Source organism: Mytilus galloprovincialis, chromosome 1, assembly GCF_965363235.1.
Source record: "Mytilus galloprovincialis chromosome 1, xbMytGall1.hap1.1, whole genome shotgun sequence".
Lineage (NCBI taxonomy): Eukaryota > Metazoa > Mollusca > Bivalvia > Mytilida > Mytilidae > Mytilus > Mytilus galloprovincialis.
In genome coordinates, this window is record NC_134838.1 from 29,289,832 (window position 1) to 29,306,600 (window position 16,769).

General features: G+C 34.9%; 2 protein-coding genes across 5 annotated transcripts in view; one reads left to right on the forward strand and one right to left on the reverse strand.

The window, feature by feature from the left end:
• Positions 1–16,769, reverse strand: part of LOC143071140 (uncharacterized) — a 433,270-nt gene that overhangs the window by 352,156 nt on the left and 64,345 nt on the right. Inside the window, exons 6-9 of one of the 4 annotated variants that reach the window (XM_076245311.1) lie at positions 15,675–15,743; positions 14,750–14,818; positions 13,880–13,948; positions 10,147–10,213 (exon numbers count right to left, since the gene is read on the reverse strand). The exons of the other annotated variants lie outside the window; for them this stretch is intronic. Of the exons in view, the coding sequence (XP_076101426.1) occupies positions 15,724–15,743 (20 nt within the window). The 3' untranslated portion in view covers positions 10,147–10,213; positions 13,880–13,948; positions 14,750–14,818; positions 15,675–15,723. The remainder of the gene's footprint in view (positions 1–10,146; positions 10,214–13,879; positions 13,949–14,749; positions 14,819–15,674; positions 15,744–16,769) is intronic. 4 annotated transcript variants of the gene reach the window in all.
• The window catches only part of LOC143071129 (uncharacterized), a 350,370-nt gene that overhangs the window by 197,006 nt on the left and 136,595 nt on the right, over positions 1–16,769 (forward strand). The gene's annotated exons all lie outside the window — the stretch shown is intronic.

Here is a 16,769-nt window from a genome sequence, read left to right on the forward strand (position 1 = left end):
TGTTTTTTATGTAGGTTCAAAGATTTAGTCCGTCAGTCTTATTACCTTACAGTCTACCTTACACTTACAGAAAAGTTAATAAAAAATGTTCTACGTCAATACTTGTGTCTGCACTAGGTGCAAAGGGAAGCTGGGTAGCTGAGGTGTACTGGAGAAGAAACCCAAGGTGTTTTTTTGGAACGTAGGTCCAAATTTAGGAACAGACACCCAACCCCGCTACCTTACAGAAAAGTTAATAATACATATTGTACGGCAATACTTTTGTCCGCACTAGGTGCAAAGGAAGGTCGGGTAGCTGCGGTTTACTTGAGAAAAACACAGGATGTTCTTCGGCTTAGTTTCTTTTTTTGAAAGAAAGTGCAAAATTGATGTCGGACACCCTACCCCATCACCTAACAGAAAAAATTAATAAAAAATATATTGACGTCAAATAATTCACCGCAATAGGCACAAAGGGAAGCTGTGTAGCTGTGGTCTACTTCAGAAAAAAACAGTGTGTTTTACGGCTTAGTTTATTGTTTTTTATATAGGTTCAAAGATTTAGTCCGTCAGTCTTATTACCTTACAGTCTATTTTACACTTACAGAAAAGTTAATAAAAAATGCTCTACGGCAATACTTGTGTCTGCACTAGGTGCAAAGGGAAGCTGGGTAGCTGAGGTGTACTGGAGAAGAAACCCAAGGTGTTCTTCGGAACAGTTTTTTTTTTGGAACGTAGGTCCAAATTTAGGAACAGACACCCAACCCCGCTACCTTACAGAAAAGTTAATAAAAAATATTGTACGGCAATACTTTTGTCCGCACTAGGTGCAAAGGAAGGTCGGGTAACTGTGGTGTACTTGAGAATAAACACAGGGTGTTCTTCGGCTTAGTTTATTTTTTTGAAAGAAAGTGCAAAATTGATGTCGGACACCCTACCCCATCACTTAACAGAAAAATTAATAAAAAAAATATTGACGTCAAATAATTAACCGCAATAGGCACAAAGGGAAGCTGTGTAGCTGTGGTCTACTTCAGAAAAAACACAGTGTGTTTTACGGCTTAGTTTTTTGTTTTTTATGTAGGTTCAAAGATTTAGTACGTCAGTCTTATTACCTTACAGTCTACCTTACACTTACAGAAAAGTTAATAAAAAATGTTCTACGTCAATACTTGTGTCTGCACTAGGTGCAAAGGGAAGCTGGGTAGCTGAGGTGTACTGGAGAAGAAACCCAAGGTGTTCTTCCGCACAGTTTTTTTTGGAACATAGGTCCAAATTTAGGAACAGACACCCAACCCCGCTACCTTACAGAGAAGTTAATAAAAAATATTGTACGGCAATACTTTTGTCCGCACTAGGTGCACAGGAAGGTCGGGTAACTGTGGTGTACTTGAGAATAAACACAGGGTGTTCTTCGGCTTAGTTTATTTTTGTGAAAGAAAGTGCAAAATTGATGTCGGACACCCTACCCCATCACTTAACAGAAAAATTAATAAAAAAAATATTGACGTCAAATAATTGTCCGCAATATGCACAAATGGAAGCTGTGTAGCTGTGGTCTACTTCAGAAAAAAACACAGTGTGTTTTACGGCTTAGTTTATTGTTTTTTATGTAGGTTCAAAGATTTAGTCCGTCAGTCTTATTACCTTACAGTCTACCTTACACTTACAGAAAAGTAAATAAAAAATGTTCTACGGCAATACTTGTGTCTGCACTAGGTGCAAAGGGAAGCTGGGTAGCTGAGGTGTACTGGAGAAGAAACCCCAGGTGTTCTTCCGCACAGTTTTTTTTGGAACGTAGGTCCAAATTTAGGAACAGATACCCAACCCCGCTACCTTACAGAAAAGTTAATAAAAAATATTGTACGGCAATACTTTTGTCCGCACTAGGTGCAAAGGAAGGTCGGGTAGCTGCGGTTTACTTGAGAAAAACACAGGATGTTCTTCGGCTTAGTTTATTTTTTTGAAAGAAAGTGCAAAATTGATGTCGGACACCCTACCCCATCACCTAACAGAAAAAATAATAAAAAAATATTGACGTCAAATAATTGTCCGCAATAGGCACAAAGGGAAGCTGTGTAGCTGTGGTCTACTTCAGAAAAAAACACAGTGTGTTTTACGGCTTAGTTTATTGTTTTTTATGTAGGTTCAAAGATTTAGTCCGTCAGTCTTATTACCTTACAGTCTACCTTACACTTACAGAAAAGTTAATAAAAAATGTTCTACGTCAATACTTGTGTCTGCACTAGGTGCAAAGGGAAGCTGGGTAGCTGAGGTGTACTGGAGAAGAAACCGACGGTGTTCTTCGGCACAGTTTTTTTTTTTTTGGAACGTAGGTCCAAATTTAGGAACAGACACCCAACCCCGCTACCTTACAGAAAAGTTAATAAAAAATATTGTACGGCAATACTTTTGACCGCATTAGGTGCAAAGGAAGGTCGGGTAACTGTGGTTTGCATGAGAAGAAACACAGGGTGTTCTTCGGCTTAGTTTCTTTTTTTGAAAGAAAGTGCAAAATTGATGTCGGACACCCTACCCCATCACCTAACAGAAAAATTAATAAAAAAAATATTGACGTCAAATAATTGTCCGCAATAGGCACAAAGGGAAGCTGTGTAGCTGTGGTCTACTTCAGAAAAAAACACAGTGTGTTTTACGGCTTAGTTTATTGTTTTTTATGTAGGTTCAAAGATTTAGTCCGTCAGTCTTATTACCTTACAGTCTACCTTACACTTACAGAAAAGTTAATAAAAAATGTTCTACGTCAATACTTGTGTCTGCACTAGGTGCAAAGGGAAGCTGGGTAGCTGAGGTGTACTGGAGAAGAAACCGACGGTGTTCTTCGGCACAGTTTTTTTTTTTTTGGAACGTAGGTCCAAATTTAGGAACAGACACCCAACCCCGCTACCTTACAGAAAAGTTAATAAAAAATATTGTACGGCAATACTTTTGACCGCATTAGGTGCAAAGGAAGGTCGGGTAACTGTGGTTTGCATGAGAAGAAACACAGGGTGTTCTTCGGCTTAGTTTCTTTTTTTGAAAGAAAGTGCAAAATTGATGTCGGACACCCTACCCCATCACCTAACAGAAAAATTAATAAAAAAAATATTGACGTCAAATAATTGTGCGCAATAGGCACAAATGGAAGCTGTGTAGCTGTGGTCTACTTCAGAAAAAAACCCAGTGTGTTTTACGGCTTAGTTTATTGTTTTTTATGTAGGTTCAAAGATTTAATCCGTCAGTCTTATTACCTTACAGTCTACCTTACACTTACATAAAAGTTAATAAAAAATGTTCTACGGCAATACTTGTGTCTGCACTAGGTGCAAAGGGAAGCTGGGTAGCTGAGGTGTACTGGAGAAGAAACCCAAGGTGTTCTTCCGCACAGTTTTTTTGGAACGTAGGTCCAAATTTAGGAACAGACACCCAACCCCGCTACCTTACAGAAAAGTTAATAAAAAATATTGTACGGCAATACTTTTGTCCGCACTAGGAGCAAAGGAAGGTCGGGTAGCTGCGGTTTACTTGAGAAAAACACAGGATGTTCTTCGGCTTAGTTTATTTTTTTGAAAAAAAGTGCAAATTTGATGTCGGACACCCTACCCCATCACCTAACAGAAAAATTAATAAAAAAAATATTGACGTCAAATAATTAACCGCAATAGGCACAAAGGGAAGCTGTGTAGCTGTGGTCTACTTCAGAAAAAACACAGTGTGTTTTACGGCTTAGTTTTTTGTTTTTTATGTAGGTTCAAAGATTTAGTACGTCAGTCTTATTACCTTACAGTCTACCTTACACTTACAGAAAAGTTAATAAAAAATGTTCTATGTCAATACTTGTGTCTGCACTAGGTGCAAAGGGAAGCTGGGTAGCTGAGGTGTACTGGAGAAGAAACCCAAGGTGTTCTTCCGCACAGTTTTTTTTGGAACGTAGGTCCAAATTTAGGAACAGACACCCAACCCCGCTACCTTACAGAAAAGTTAATAAAAAATATTGTACGGCAATACTTTTGTCCGCACTAGGTGCAAAGGAAGGTCGGGTAGCTGCAGTTTACTTGAGAAAAACACAGGATGTTCTTCGGCTTAGTTTATTTTTTTGAAAAAAAGTGCAAAATTGATGTCGGACACCCTACCCCTACACCTAACAGAAAAATTAATAAAAAAAATATTGACGTCAAGTAATTGTGCGCAATAGGCACAAAGAGAAGCTGTGTAGCTGTGGTCTACTTCAGAAAAAAAACAGTGTGTTTTACGGCTTAGTTTATTGTTTTTTATGTAGGTTCAAAGATTTAGTCCGTCAGTCTTATTACCTTACAGTCTACCTTACACTTACAGAAAAGTTAATAAAAAATGTTCTACGTCAATACTTGTGTCTGCACTAGGTGCAAAGGGAAGCTGGGTAGCTGAGGTGTACTGGAGAAGAAACCCAAGGTGTTTTTTTGGAACGTAGGTCCAAATTTAGGAACAGACACCCAACCCCGCTACCTTACAGAAAAGTTAATAATACATATTGTACGGCAATACTTTTGTCCGCACTAGGTGCAAAGGAAGGTCGGGTAGCTGCGGTTTACTTGAGAAAAACACAGGATGTTCTTCGGCTTAGTTTCTTTTTTTGAAAGAAAGTGCAAAATTGATGTCGGACACCCTACCCCATCACCTAACAGAAAAAATTAATAAAAAATATATTGACGTCAAATAATTCACCGCAATAGGCACAAAGGGAAGCTGTGTAGCTGTGGTCTACTTCAGAAAAAAACAGTGTGTTTTACGGCTTAGTTTATTGTTTTTTATATAGGTTCAAAGATTTAGTCCGTCAGTCTTATTACCTTACAGTCTATTTTACACTTACAGAAAAGTTAATAAAAAATGCTCTACGGCAATACTTGTGTCTGCACTAGGTGCAAAGGGAAGCTGGGTAGCTGAGGTGTACTGGAGAAGAAACCCAAGGTGTTCTTCGGAACAGTTTTTTTTTTGGAACGTAGGTCCAAATTTAGGAACAGACACCCAACCCCGCTACCTTACAGAAAAGTTAATAAAAAATATTGTACGGCAATACTTTTGTCCGCACTAGGTGCAAAGGAAGGTCGGGTAACTGTGGTGTACTTGAGAATAAACACAGGGTGTTCTTCGGCTTAGTTTATTTTTTTGAAAGAAAGTGCAAAATTGATGTCGGACACCCTACCCCATCACTTAACAGAAAAATTAATAAAAAAAATATTGACGTCAAATAATTAACCGCAATAGGCACAAAGGGAAGCTGTGTAGCTGTGGTCTACTTCAGAAAAAACACAGTGTGTTTTACGGCTTAGTTTTTTGTTTTTTATGTAGGTTCAAAGATTTAGTACGTCAGTCTTATTACCTTACAGTCTACCTTACACTTACAGAAAAGTTAATAAAAAATGTTCTACGTCAATACTTGTGTCTGCACTAGGTGCAAAGGGAAGCTGGGTAGCTGAGGTGTACTGGAGAAGAAACCCAAGGTGTTCTTCCGCACAGTTTTTTTTGGAACATAGGTCCAAATTTAGGAACAGACACCCAACCCCGCTACCTTACAGAGAAGTTAATAAAAAATATTGTACGGCAATACTTTTGTCCGCACTAGGTGCACAGGAAGGTCGGGTAACTGTGGTGTACTTGAGAATAAACACAGGGTGTTCTTCGGCTTAGTTTATTTTTGTGAAAGAAAGTGCAAAATTGATGTCGGACACCCTACCCCATCACTTAACAGAAAAATTAATAAAAAAAATATTGACGTCAAATAATTGTCCGCAATATGCACAAATGGAAGCTGTGTAGCTGTGGTCTACTTCAGAAAAAAACACAGTGTGTTTTACGGCTTAGTTTATTGTTTTTTATGTAGGTTCAAAGATTTAGTCCGTCAGTCTTATTACCTTACAGTCTACCTTACACTTACAGAAAAGTAAATAAAAAATGTTCTACGTCAATACTTGTGTCTGCACTAGGTGCAAAGGGAAGCTGGGTAGCTGAGGTGTACTGGAGAAGAAACCGACGGTGTTCTTCGGCACAGTTTTTTTTTTTGGAACGTAGGTCCAAATTTAGGAACAGACACCCAACCCCGCTACCTTACAGAAAAGTTAATAAAAAATATTGTACGGCAATACTTTTGACCGCATTAGGTGCAAAGGAAGGTCGGGTAACTGTGGTTTGCATGAGAAGAAACACAGGGTGTTCTTCGGCTTAGTTTCTTTTTTTGAAAGAAAGTGCAAAATTGATGTCGGACACCCTACCCCATCACCTAACAGAAAAATTAATAAAAAAAATATTGACGTCAAATAATTGTGCGCAATAGGCACAAATGGAAGCTGTGTAGCTGTGGTCTACTTCAGAAAAAAACACAGTGTGTTTTACGGCTTAGTTTATTGTTTTTTATGTAGGTTCAAAGATTTAATCCGTCAGTCTTATTACCTTACAGTCTACCTTACACTTACATAAAAGTTAATAAAAAATGTTCTACGGCAATACTTGTGTCTGCACTAGGTGCAAAGGGAAGCTGGGTAGCTGAGGTGTACTGGAGAAGAAACCCAAGGTGTTCTTCCGCACAGTTTTTTTGGAACGTAGGTCCAAATTTAGGAACAGACACCCAACCCCGCTACCTTACAGAAAAGTTAATAAAAAATATTGTACGGCAATACTTTTGTCCGCACTAGGAGCAAAGGAAGGTCGGGTAGCTGCGGTTTACTTGAGAAAAACACAGGATGTTCTTCGGCTTAGTTTATTTTTTTGAAAAAAAGTGCAAAATTGATGTCGGACACCCTACCCCATCACCTAACAGAAAAATTAATAAAAAAAATATTGACGTCAAATAATTAACCGCAATAGGCACAAAGGGAAGCTGTGTAGCTGTGGTCTACTTCAGAAAAAACACAGTGTGTTTTACGGCTTAGTTTTTTGTTTTTTATGTAGGTTCAAAGATTTAGTACGTCAGTCTTATTACCTTACAGTCTACCTTACACTTACAGAAAAGTTAATAAAAAATGTTCTACGTCAATACTTGTGTCTGCACTAGGTGCAAAGGGAAGCTGGGTAGCTGAGGTGTACTGGAGAAGAAACCCAAGGTGTTCTTCCGCACAGTTGTTTTTGGAACGTAGGTCCAAATTTAGGAACAGACACCCAACCCCGCTACCTTACAGAAAAGTTAATAAAAAATATTGTACGGCAATACTTTTGTCCGCACTAGGTGCAAAGGAAGGTCGGGTAGCTGCGGTTTACCTGAGAAAAACACAGGATGTTCTTCGGCTTAGTTTATTTTTTTGAAAAAAAGTGCAAAATTGATGTCGGACACCCTACCCCTACACCTAACAGAAAAATTAATAAAAAAAATATTGACGTCAAGTAATTGTGCGCAATAGGCACAAAGAGAAGCTGTGTAGCTGTGGTCTACTTCAGAAAAAAAACAGTGTGTATTACGGCTTAGTTTATTGTTTTTTATGTAGGTTCAAAGATTTAGTCCGTCAGTCTTATTACCTTACAGTCTACCTTACACTTACAGAAAAGTTAATAAAAAATGTTCTACGTCAATACTTGTGTCTGCACTAGGTGCAAAGGGAAGCTGGGTAGCTGAGGTGTACTGGAGAAGAAACCCAAGGTGTTTTTTTGGAACGTAGGTCCAAATTTAGGAACAGACACCCAACCCCGCTACCTTACAGAAAAGTTAATAATAAATATTGTACGGCAATACTTTTGTCCGCACTAGGTGCAAAGGAAGGTCGGGTAGCTGCGGTTTACTTGAGAAAAACACAGGATGTTCTTCGGCTTAGTTTCTTTTTTTGAAAGAAAGTGCAAAATTGATGTCGGACACCCTACCCCATCACCTAACAGAAAAAATTAATAAAAAATATATTGACGTCAAATAATTCACCGCAATAGGCACAAAGGGAAGCTGTGTAGCTGTGGTCTACTTCAGAAAAAAACAGTGTGTTTTACGGCTTAGTTTATTGTTTTTTATATAGGTTCAAAGATTTAGTCCGTCAGTCTTATTACCTTACAGTCTATTTTACACTTACAGAAAAGTTAATAAAAAATGCTCTACGGCAATACTTGTGTCTGCACTAGGTGCAAAGGGAAGCTGGGTAGCTGAGGTGTACTGGAGAAGAAACCTGAGGTGTTCTTCGGAACAGTTTTTTTTTTGGAACGTAGGTCCAAATTTAGGAACAGACACCCAACCCCGCTACCTTACAGAAAAGTTAATAAAAAATATTGTACGGCAATACTTTTGTCCGCACTAGGTGCAAAGGAAGGTCGGGTAACTGTGGTGTACTTGAGAATAAACACAGGGTGTTCTTCGGCTTAGTTTATTTTTTTGAAAGAAAGTGCAAAATTGATGTCGGACACCCTACCCCATCACTTAACAGAAAAATTAATAAAAAAAATATTGACGTCAAATAATTGTCCGCAATAGGCACAAATGGAAGCTGTGTAGCTGTGGTCTACTTCAGAAAAAAACACAGTGTGTTTTACGGCTTAGTTTATTGTTTTTTATGTAGGTTCAAAGATTTAGTCCGTCAGTCTTATTACCTTACAGTCTACCTTACACTTACAGAAAAGTTAATAAAAAATGTTCTACGGCAATACTTGTGTCTGCACTAGGTGCAAAGGGAAGCTGGGTAGCTGAGGTGTACTGGAGAAGAAACCCAAGGTGTTCTTCCGCACAGTTTTTTTGGAACGTAGGTCCAAATTTAGGAACAGACACCCAACCCCGCTACCTTACAGAAAAGTTAATAAAAAATATTGTACGGCAATACTTTTGTCCGCAATAGGTGCAAAGGAAGGCCGGGTAGCTGTGGTTTACTTGAGAAAAAAACACAGTGTGTTCTTCGGCTTAATTTATTGTTTTTCATTTAGGTTCAAGGATTGAGTCGGACAGTCTTCTCACCTTAAAGTCTTCCATGCAGAAAAGTTAATAAAAAATGTTCTACGTCAAAACTTGTGTCTGTTTTTGAACACCCTACCCCACCTTTACACAAAAGTTAATAAAATAATGTTCTTCGGCAATGTCTGCACTAGGTATAAAGGGAAAAAGGGTTACTGTGGTCTAAATGGAAAACATCCAGGGTGATTTTCGGATTCTTTTTTTTAAGTAGGTCCAAAGTTGGTCGGACATCTTTTACAGAAAAATTAATAAAAAAAGGTTCTACGGTAATCATTTTGTCCGATTAAATGCAAAGAGAGGCTGGGTAGCTGCGGTCTACCTGAGAATAAAAATCCGGGGTGTTGTTTTGTGTTCTGTTTTAAGTAGGTCCAAAGTTGGGGTTGGACACCCTTTCCAATTCTTACAGAAAAGTGTTAAACACAATGTTAAACTGCCATACTTTTCACAGCACAAGGTGCAAATTACAGAAAAGTTATTAAATAAATATTCTTCGGCAATGCTTTTGTCCGCAACAGATGTAAAGGGAAGCTGGTTAACTGAGGTATACTTGAAAAAATGCAATGGTGTTCAACGGTTTAGTTTTTTTTTTTTTTTTTGTAAAGTAGGTCCAAAGTTGGGACAGGACATCGCTCCCAACTCTTACAGAAAAGTTACTAAAAATATTCTTTGGCAATTTTTTTGTCCGTACTAGGTTGAAAATAAATCTAGGTAGCTAAAGTCTACTTGAATAAAATCAAGGGTGTTTTACGGCTTATTTTGTTTTTAAAGTAGGTCCAAAGTTGTGACCGGATATCGTTCCCACATGTTACAAAAAAATGTTCTACGGCAACTCTTTTGTCTCACTAGGTGCAGAGAGAAGCTAGGTTGCTGAGGTCTGTCTGAGAAAAAGTTCAGGATGTTCTTCGGCTTAGTTTTTTTCCAAGTATGTCTAACGTAGGGGTCTGACACCCTCTCCAACCCTTACAGAAAAGTTAATAAACAAATGTTCTTCGGCAATTCATCTGTCTGCACGATGCGCAAAAGGGAAGTAAGGTAGATGAGGTGTACCTGAGAAAACAAATCCAGGGTATTGTTTGATTTTTTTTTTATTATTATTAAACTAGATCCAGAGTTAGGGTCGAACATCCTACCCCACCTTACAGAAAAGTTAATAAAAAAAGTTCTACGGCAAGACTGTTGTTCGTACTAGATGAAAAGGGAAGCTTCGTAGCTATCTACTTGACAAAAAATCCAGGGTTTTGTTATGCTTAAAGTTTTTTTTTTAAGTAGGTCCAAACCTTGTAAAAGTCGCCGAAAGTTTTTGTTCTTCTGTTTAAAGATTATTCCACAAGTTGAGAAATTCTCCTGAAATTAATAATAAAAAAATAGTCAATAATTGAATAATAAATAAATGAAGTACTATAGGTAATCAATGTACAACAGAAGACCGTGTATATTTACGCCAAAAAATGGCATTTTTAACAGAAAAAAATGAATATAGCAAATTGCTCTTCACACTTTAAACATAAGGCAAAACTCTTTTGAAGTGACTTTTGAAAAATCATTTTCTTAATGATATTTAAAATTTGTTATCTATATGGAATTATTTTTTGTTGATTTCACGAGGATATTAAAAAAAGATAAAATTTCAACAGTTTGAATACATCAAATGATTTGCAGATGCTTGTTTTAGAAAGGAAAAATAATATAAGTTCATTTCAGAAGAAAAATTGGAATTGCTGACATTAAGTATTTTGTAATTTGACTTAAAAGGTTGAAAAATGAAAAAATGCATGTTTCATTTTGAATTGAAATTATTTCGCAATATAAACATTTAAAAGGATGATCAAAACTGCATAATTATTTTTAATTTTTAATGAGTAGATCTAGAATGAAATGAAATTTGTTTTAATATATGTGTTTTAAATATTCAAATTGTCGACAGTATTTTAAAACATCTTGAAGAACTTGTTAATTATGTATACGTGTGCACTATGTGTGTATCACCTAATTTTGAACATGAGAAATATACTAAAAGGTACAATTATGACCAAAAAGATGTGAATTTTTATTAATTAGTTTACCCGCAGAACACACGACTGAATACCTACACGTGTCTGGAACATGACAATTATCCTTAAATGTGTATGATAACATTAAGAATGGTAATGTGGAACGTGTAACAAAGGCAACAACCCGATCAAAAGGCAAAAAAGAGCTCAAGATCACCAATCGGTCTTCAACACAGCGGGAAATTTCTGCGACCGAAGGCGGGCTTCATGCAGCTGACCCCTTAACATGTGTACGTATGCATTGAAAATAGAAGTTACACACAAGTCCAATATTTAGAAAACAATTAATTCAATTGACAACACATAAACAAGACTAACAAAAGACGGAGGCTCCTGACTTGGACATACATATGTATTGTTAGACCATCTAACACCTCTAAACAATGAGGAATAAACATAGACACGAAATCACGCACAGTAAAACTCAGAGTCAGATATCTTATTGGCCCAAAACCACAATTAATGATCCCGCTTTTCGTTGTCTACGAATATAGTTCCCTTTAATAATAGTGTATTTTGTCTTTATTTTTTTCTTTCCCTTCCTCAGATTTCTTAGTTTTTCTGGGGTGGAAATGATAGAAGAGAGCTTATATAAAACTTTTGGATTTTTCATTTTAACTGATGTTTATATGGAAATAGTGATTAGGCCAGGTACAAAAACGGTATAATTACACTTTTCGGAACATCTCTTGAATTGCCTAAGGGGTATGGATATGTATTTACCAAATGTGAATGATGTATACTTGATATTTTTGTTTTGACGTACTGTGCATTACACACACACACACAAAACAAAAAAAAAATAGATTTGTTTTTAATGCGACAAAACGTTATAAAGAAATGATAAAGGAATTGATTGTGGTTTCGGGCCTAATATATTTCAAAACTAAGCTAAATGACAATGATACATACATACATTAACAACGGACTACTATCAATTACTGAAATGCCCGTTCCAGACATAAATTAATCTGATTGAAAGATAATGTCTTCATCAACTGAATTTCTAGCATAATCTCTCTCATTCGGGGTTTTTGTATGATATCATCATAAAATATGTGAAAAGAACATAAACCGTTTTATGCCAACAACTTGTTTTATAATAAATTTGTTTATTTACAATGCAAAAACCATATGTCATTGAGTAAATAAATATTCATACTAAAATATGCCATTCTTATGGACAGTATCGTAACTGTATCCCTTTTGAATAAGCCTGTTTGGTTAGGTTTTGAGGTGAATGCCGACATATTTGTGTTTTGTATAGAATATTACCGTTACAGAAAAAGATTTGATGTGTAGATCTGAACATATAACATGTCTGTGTGTTGATTTGTATTTTTTTCTAGCGAATGGTGTCATTGTACCGTTGATACCATTGAGTGAATGTAATGACTAGTTTGCGATACAGAAAACCATGGTGTAATATATTTTAGTAATACAGAGATTGATGTCGTTAAAATCAAATACATATACTACATTACTTGTTCTGACATCGAACTCGGACTTCTTTTGAAATGAGCATTACTGTGCGCATTGATGTGTGTTTGTTGACTAGAGGTTTATTAAAGATTCATTGGTGGCCTTTGGCTGTTGTCTGCACTTTGGTCGAATTGCTGTCTCTTTTGCGCATTACCTATTTCTATTCTCAATGTTATCATATATATAATATATAAATACTACTCATGTTCGGAATAAGTTTTCTTTTTTCAATTTATAATGTCAAAATATAAAATATAAAATGCTCCATATTGGAGCATTTTTCATTTTTCAATATTTGATGTCAAATTGAAAAATGCTCCACGTTGGAGCATTTTTCATTTTCAATATGTAAAGTCAAATCAAAAAATGCTTAAGGTCAGCAATTTTAATATATACTTTTTACAATGAAATTAAAATATATTTTTTTCTTAAACAAGCATATACAAATGTTTTATTTATATAAACTGTTGAAAAATTAACTCATTTTAACACAAACTTATTTTTTTTTTAAATATCCTCATGAAATCAAAATGTGTAATCTCACGAATATTACAAATTTCAAATCGCATTCAAGAAAAGATTTTTATGAGTTGATGTCAAAAGATGATTGTTACATATTTCCAAACAGTGAACTTAAAAAATTGCAGAGTAATTTGCAAAATGTATTTTTTATTTCAAAATAGCAAATGTTTGACGTCAATGCACAGAATAAAGAACACTTTATAAGTGTACACTTAGTTTGTTTAAGTTCATTTAGATTTTTTTACAAAAATAATCAGTAATCTTGAACTCAGATATATTTGATTGAATGCGTTTACGACTAATTGTCTGAACTATGAACTTACCATTTTACTTTTCTACATTGGTTAGAGGTATAGGGTGAGGGTTGAGATCTCACAAACATGTTTAACCCCGCCGCATTTTTGCGCCTGTCCCAAGTCAGGAGCCTCTGGCCTTTGTTAGTCTTGTATTATTTTAATTTTAGTTTCTTGTGTACAATTTGGAAATTAGTATGGCGTTCATTATCACTGGACTAGTATATATTTGTTTAGGGGCCAGCTGAAGGACGCCTCCGGGTGCGGAAATTTCTCGCTACATTGAAGACCTGTTGGTGACCCTCTGCTGTTGTTTTTTGTTTAGTCGGGTTGTTGTCTCTTTGACACATTCCCCATTTCCATTCTCAATTTTATGATGTTTGTTGAAAGCGTCTTTTGATAAAAGTCTTTACTTATTCTTTTTTATTATACTTTGTCACTTGTTTCGACTTTTTAAAGACTCTCCTTGCAGTAGAAGAAAAAAAATCAATTCATTTGTAATTGCTTTTGGATAAGACCGTTTTGCGTGCATACCTTTTTTATTTGGTTTTCAGCAAAATTAAACCACATTTAATAGTGCCGTTATATTAGATAGAATGCATGTACAGTTGATAATCTTGATCTTGATATATTACTTTTTTCTAACAGTCAATCGAATTTACCTGTTTATAAAAGTCGCCAAACTTTTTCTTCTGATGTTGTGCGATTATTCCACAAGTTTGGAAATCCTCCTAAAATTAATAATAAAAAGAGTCAATAATTGAACATTAATGAAGTTAGTAATTTATGTACAATAGAAAATAGTGACCATACCAAACCAATGAACACCAACTGTCATATTCCTGACTTGGTACAGGCATTTTCTTTCTATAAAAATGGTTGATTAAATTGCTTTTAAAGCTTGTTAAACCTCTCCTTTGTATGACTGTCGTATTAAAATCCATTATATTGACAACTATTTGTGAACAAAACAAACAGGCAAAACAGGTAAAAAATGTCAAAAATAGAGGCACAGCAGTCAACATTGTGTTATTATCTTAATCCCTATAAAACAAACAAATATATTAACAAACATTTACCATTGCACAATAATACAATGATTGGATGTATAAGTACAAAGCCACATTATATATAAGAAAGAAACACAAAAAGGCATATAGACAAACAACAGACATATAGACAAAAAGTTATATAGACATATATGTTTTCGAATGCGTTTAAGACTAATTGTCTGAAAAATGACCCTACCATTGTTATGTTCATTGAAATAATTTTGTTATAACCGTGCTTATATATTTTTGTGCATACTTTTCCTCTAGTTTCAACTTTTTATAGACTCTCCTTGCAAAAGAAAACGTCATTTTATTCAGAATTGTTTATAGGAAAGACTATTTTACGTGCCTACTTTTTTCATATTTTTTTAAGCAATAGTGAACTACATTCAATAGTGCCGTTATATTAGGTAGAATAAATGTACAGTTGATTATCTTGATATTGATGTATAGTTTATTCTAGCAGTCATTCGAATAAACCTTTTGTAAATGTCTCCAAATGTTTTGACCCTGATGTTGTTAGATCATTCCATAAGTTTGGAAATGCTCCTGAAATTAATAATAGGAAATAGTGAAAGATTGCATATTAATGAAGATAGTAATCAAAGTACAATAGAAAATAATGACCATATCAAACCAATCAACATCAACTGTCATAATCATGACTTAGTACATGCATTTTCTTTTATAAAAACTGGTGGATTAAACCTGGTTTTAAAGCTAGGTAAACCTCTCACTTGTATGATTGTCTTATAAAAAATTTAACAAAACAAACAGACATAATAAGTAAAAATGTTAAAAATAGAGGCACAGCAGTGAACATTGTGTTAATATGTTAATCTCTATAAAACAAACAATAAAAGTCGCCAAAAGTTTTGATTCTTATGTTGTAAGGGTATTCCATAAGTTTGGAAATTCTACTGAAATTAATAATAGAAAAAAAGTCAATAATTGAATATCAATGCAGATAGTAATCATTATACAATGGAAAACAGTATACACTAACTTTGTATAAGTTCATTTATATTTTTTTACCAAAAAATTATCAGTAACCTCGAATGCAGATATATACGTTCGCATGCGTTTACGACCAATTGTCTGAAATATGAAGTTTCCATTGTTATGTTTATTGAAAGCATCTTTTCATAAAAGTGCTTATTTATTTTGGTGTATACCTTGTAACTAGTTTCGACTGTTTAAAACCTCTCCCTGAAAAGGAAAAAAACATCACTTTATTAGCATTTGCTTTTGGATAAGACTGTTTTACGAGCCTTTTTTTTTTAGGTAAATTTTTCAGCAAAAGTAGACGACATTCAATAGTGCCGTTATGTTAGGAAGAATAAATCTACAATTGATTATCTTGATTTCGACGATTTTCTTTTTTCTGACAGTCATTCGAATATACCTGTTTAAAAACTCGCCAAAAGTTTTGCTTCTGATGTTGTGAGATTATTCTACAAGTTTGAAAATTCTCCTGAAATTAAGAACAAAACGAGTCAATAATTGAATATTAATGAAGTAAGTTAGTAATGAACAATTGAAATACTAAATTTGTTCATCTATATTTTTTTACAAAAATAGTCAGCAACCTCGAATGCAGATATATGTGTTCGAATGCGTTTACGACTTCTTGTCTGAAAAATCAAATCATGATTGATATGTTCATTGAAAGAATCTTTTTACAAAAGTGCTTATCTAGTGTTTGGCAAACCTTATCATCAGTTTCGACTTATTAAAGACTCTCCTTGCAAAAGAAAAACGTCATTTTATTAGCATTTACTTTAGGATAAGATTGTTTTACGTGTCTACTTTTTTAGTTATTTTTTTCAGCAAAAGTAAAGCACATTCAATAGTGCCGTTATATTACGTAGAATGTATGTACAGTTGATTCTTATTCATATTTCGCCTTTAGGTCTCAAGAAATGAATAAGCTTAACTTCTCTATGAGGCGTAATGTAATATCTATGTTTAAACAAACAAATCATAACCACCAGACCAGAGATGGCCAGTGACCTTGACCCTAGTATATACGCACCTGTTCCAAACAGTGAACACAACACTTTACTTGAATTCTGTTTAGTTATTTTATTGTTTATTTAAATTGAGGAAGTTGGAAAGTTACTTTAATTATAGTTATCTTGTCTTTGATGCAAGAAATAACAATGTCTTGTCTACGATGTATGACAAGTGTTGATGGAAATGAATTAAACATTTTTTTGTCTACGATGTATGACAAGTTTATTCATTTAAGTCATCATCATCATCATCATCATCATCATCATCATCATCATCATCATCATCATCATCATCATCATCATCATCATCATCATCATCATCATCATCATCATCATCATCATCATCATCTCTCCAAAATAACCTTGCTTCATTCTCCTGCGTTGTGTCGGCAATGATTACATTTTACACCACTGATAAAACAGTTTCTGACAGAAGTCATACAAGGATAGAAATTGACAACAAAATACCTGCAATAGTGAAAAAA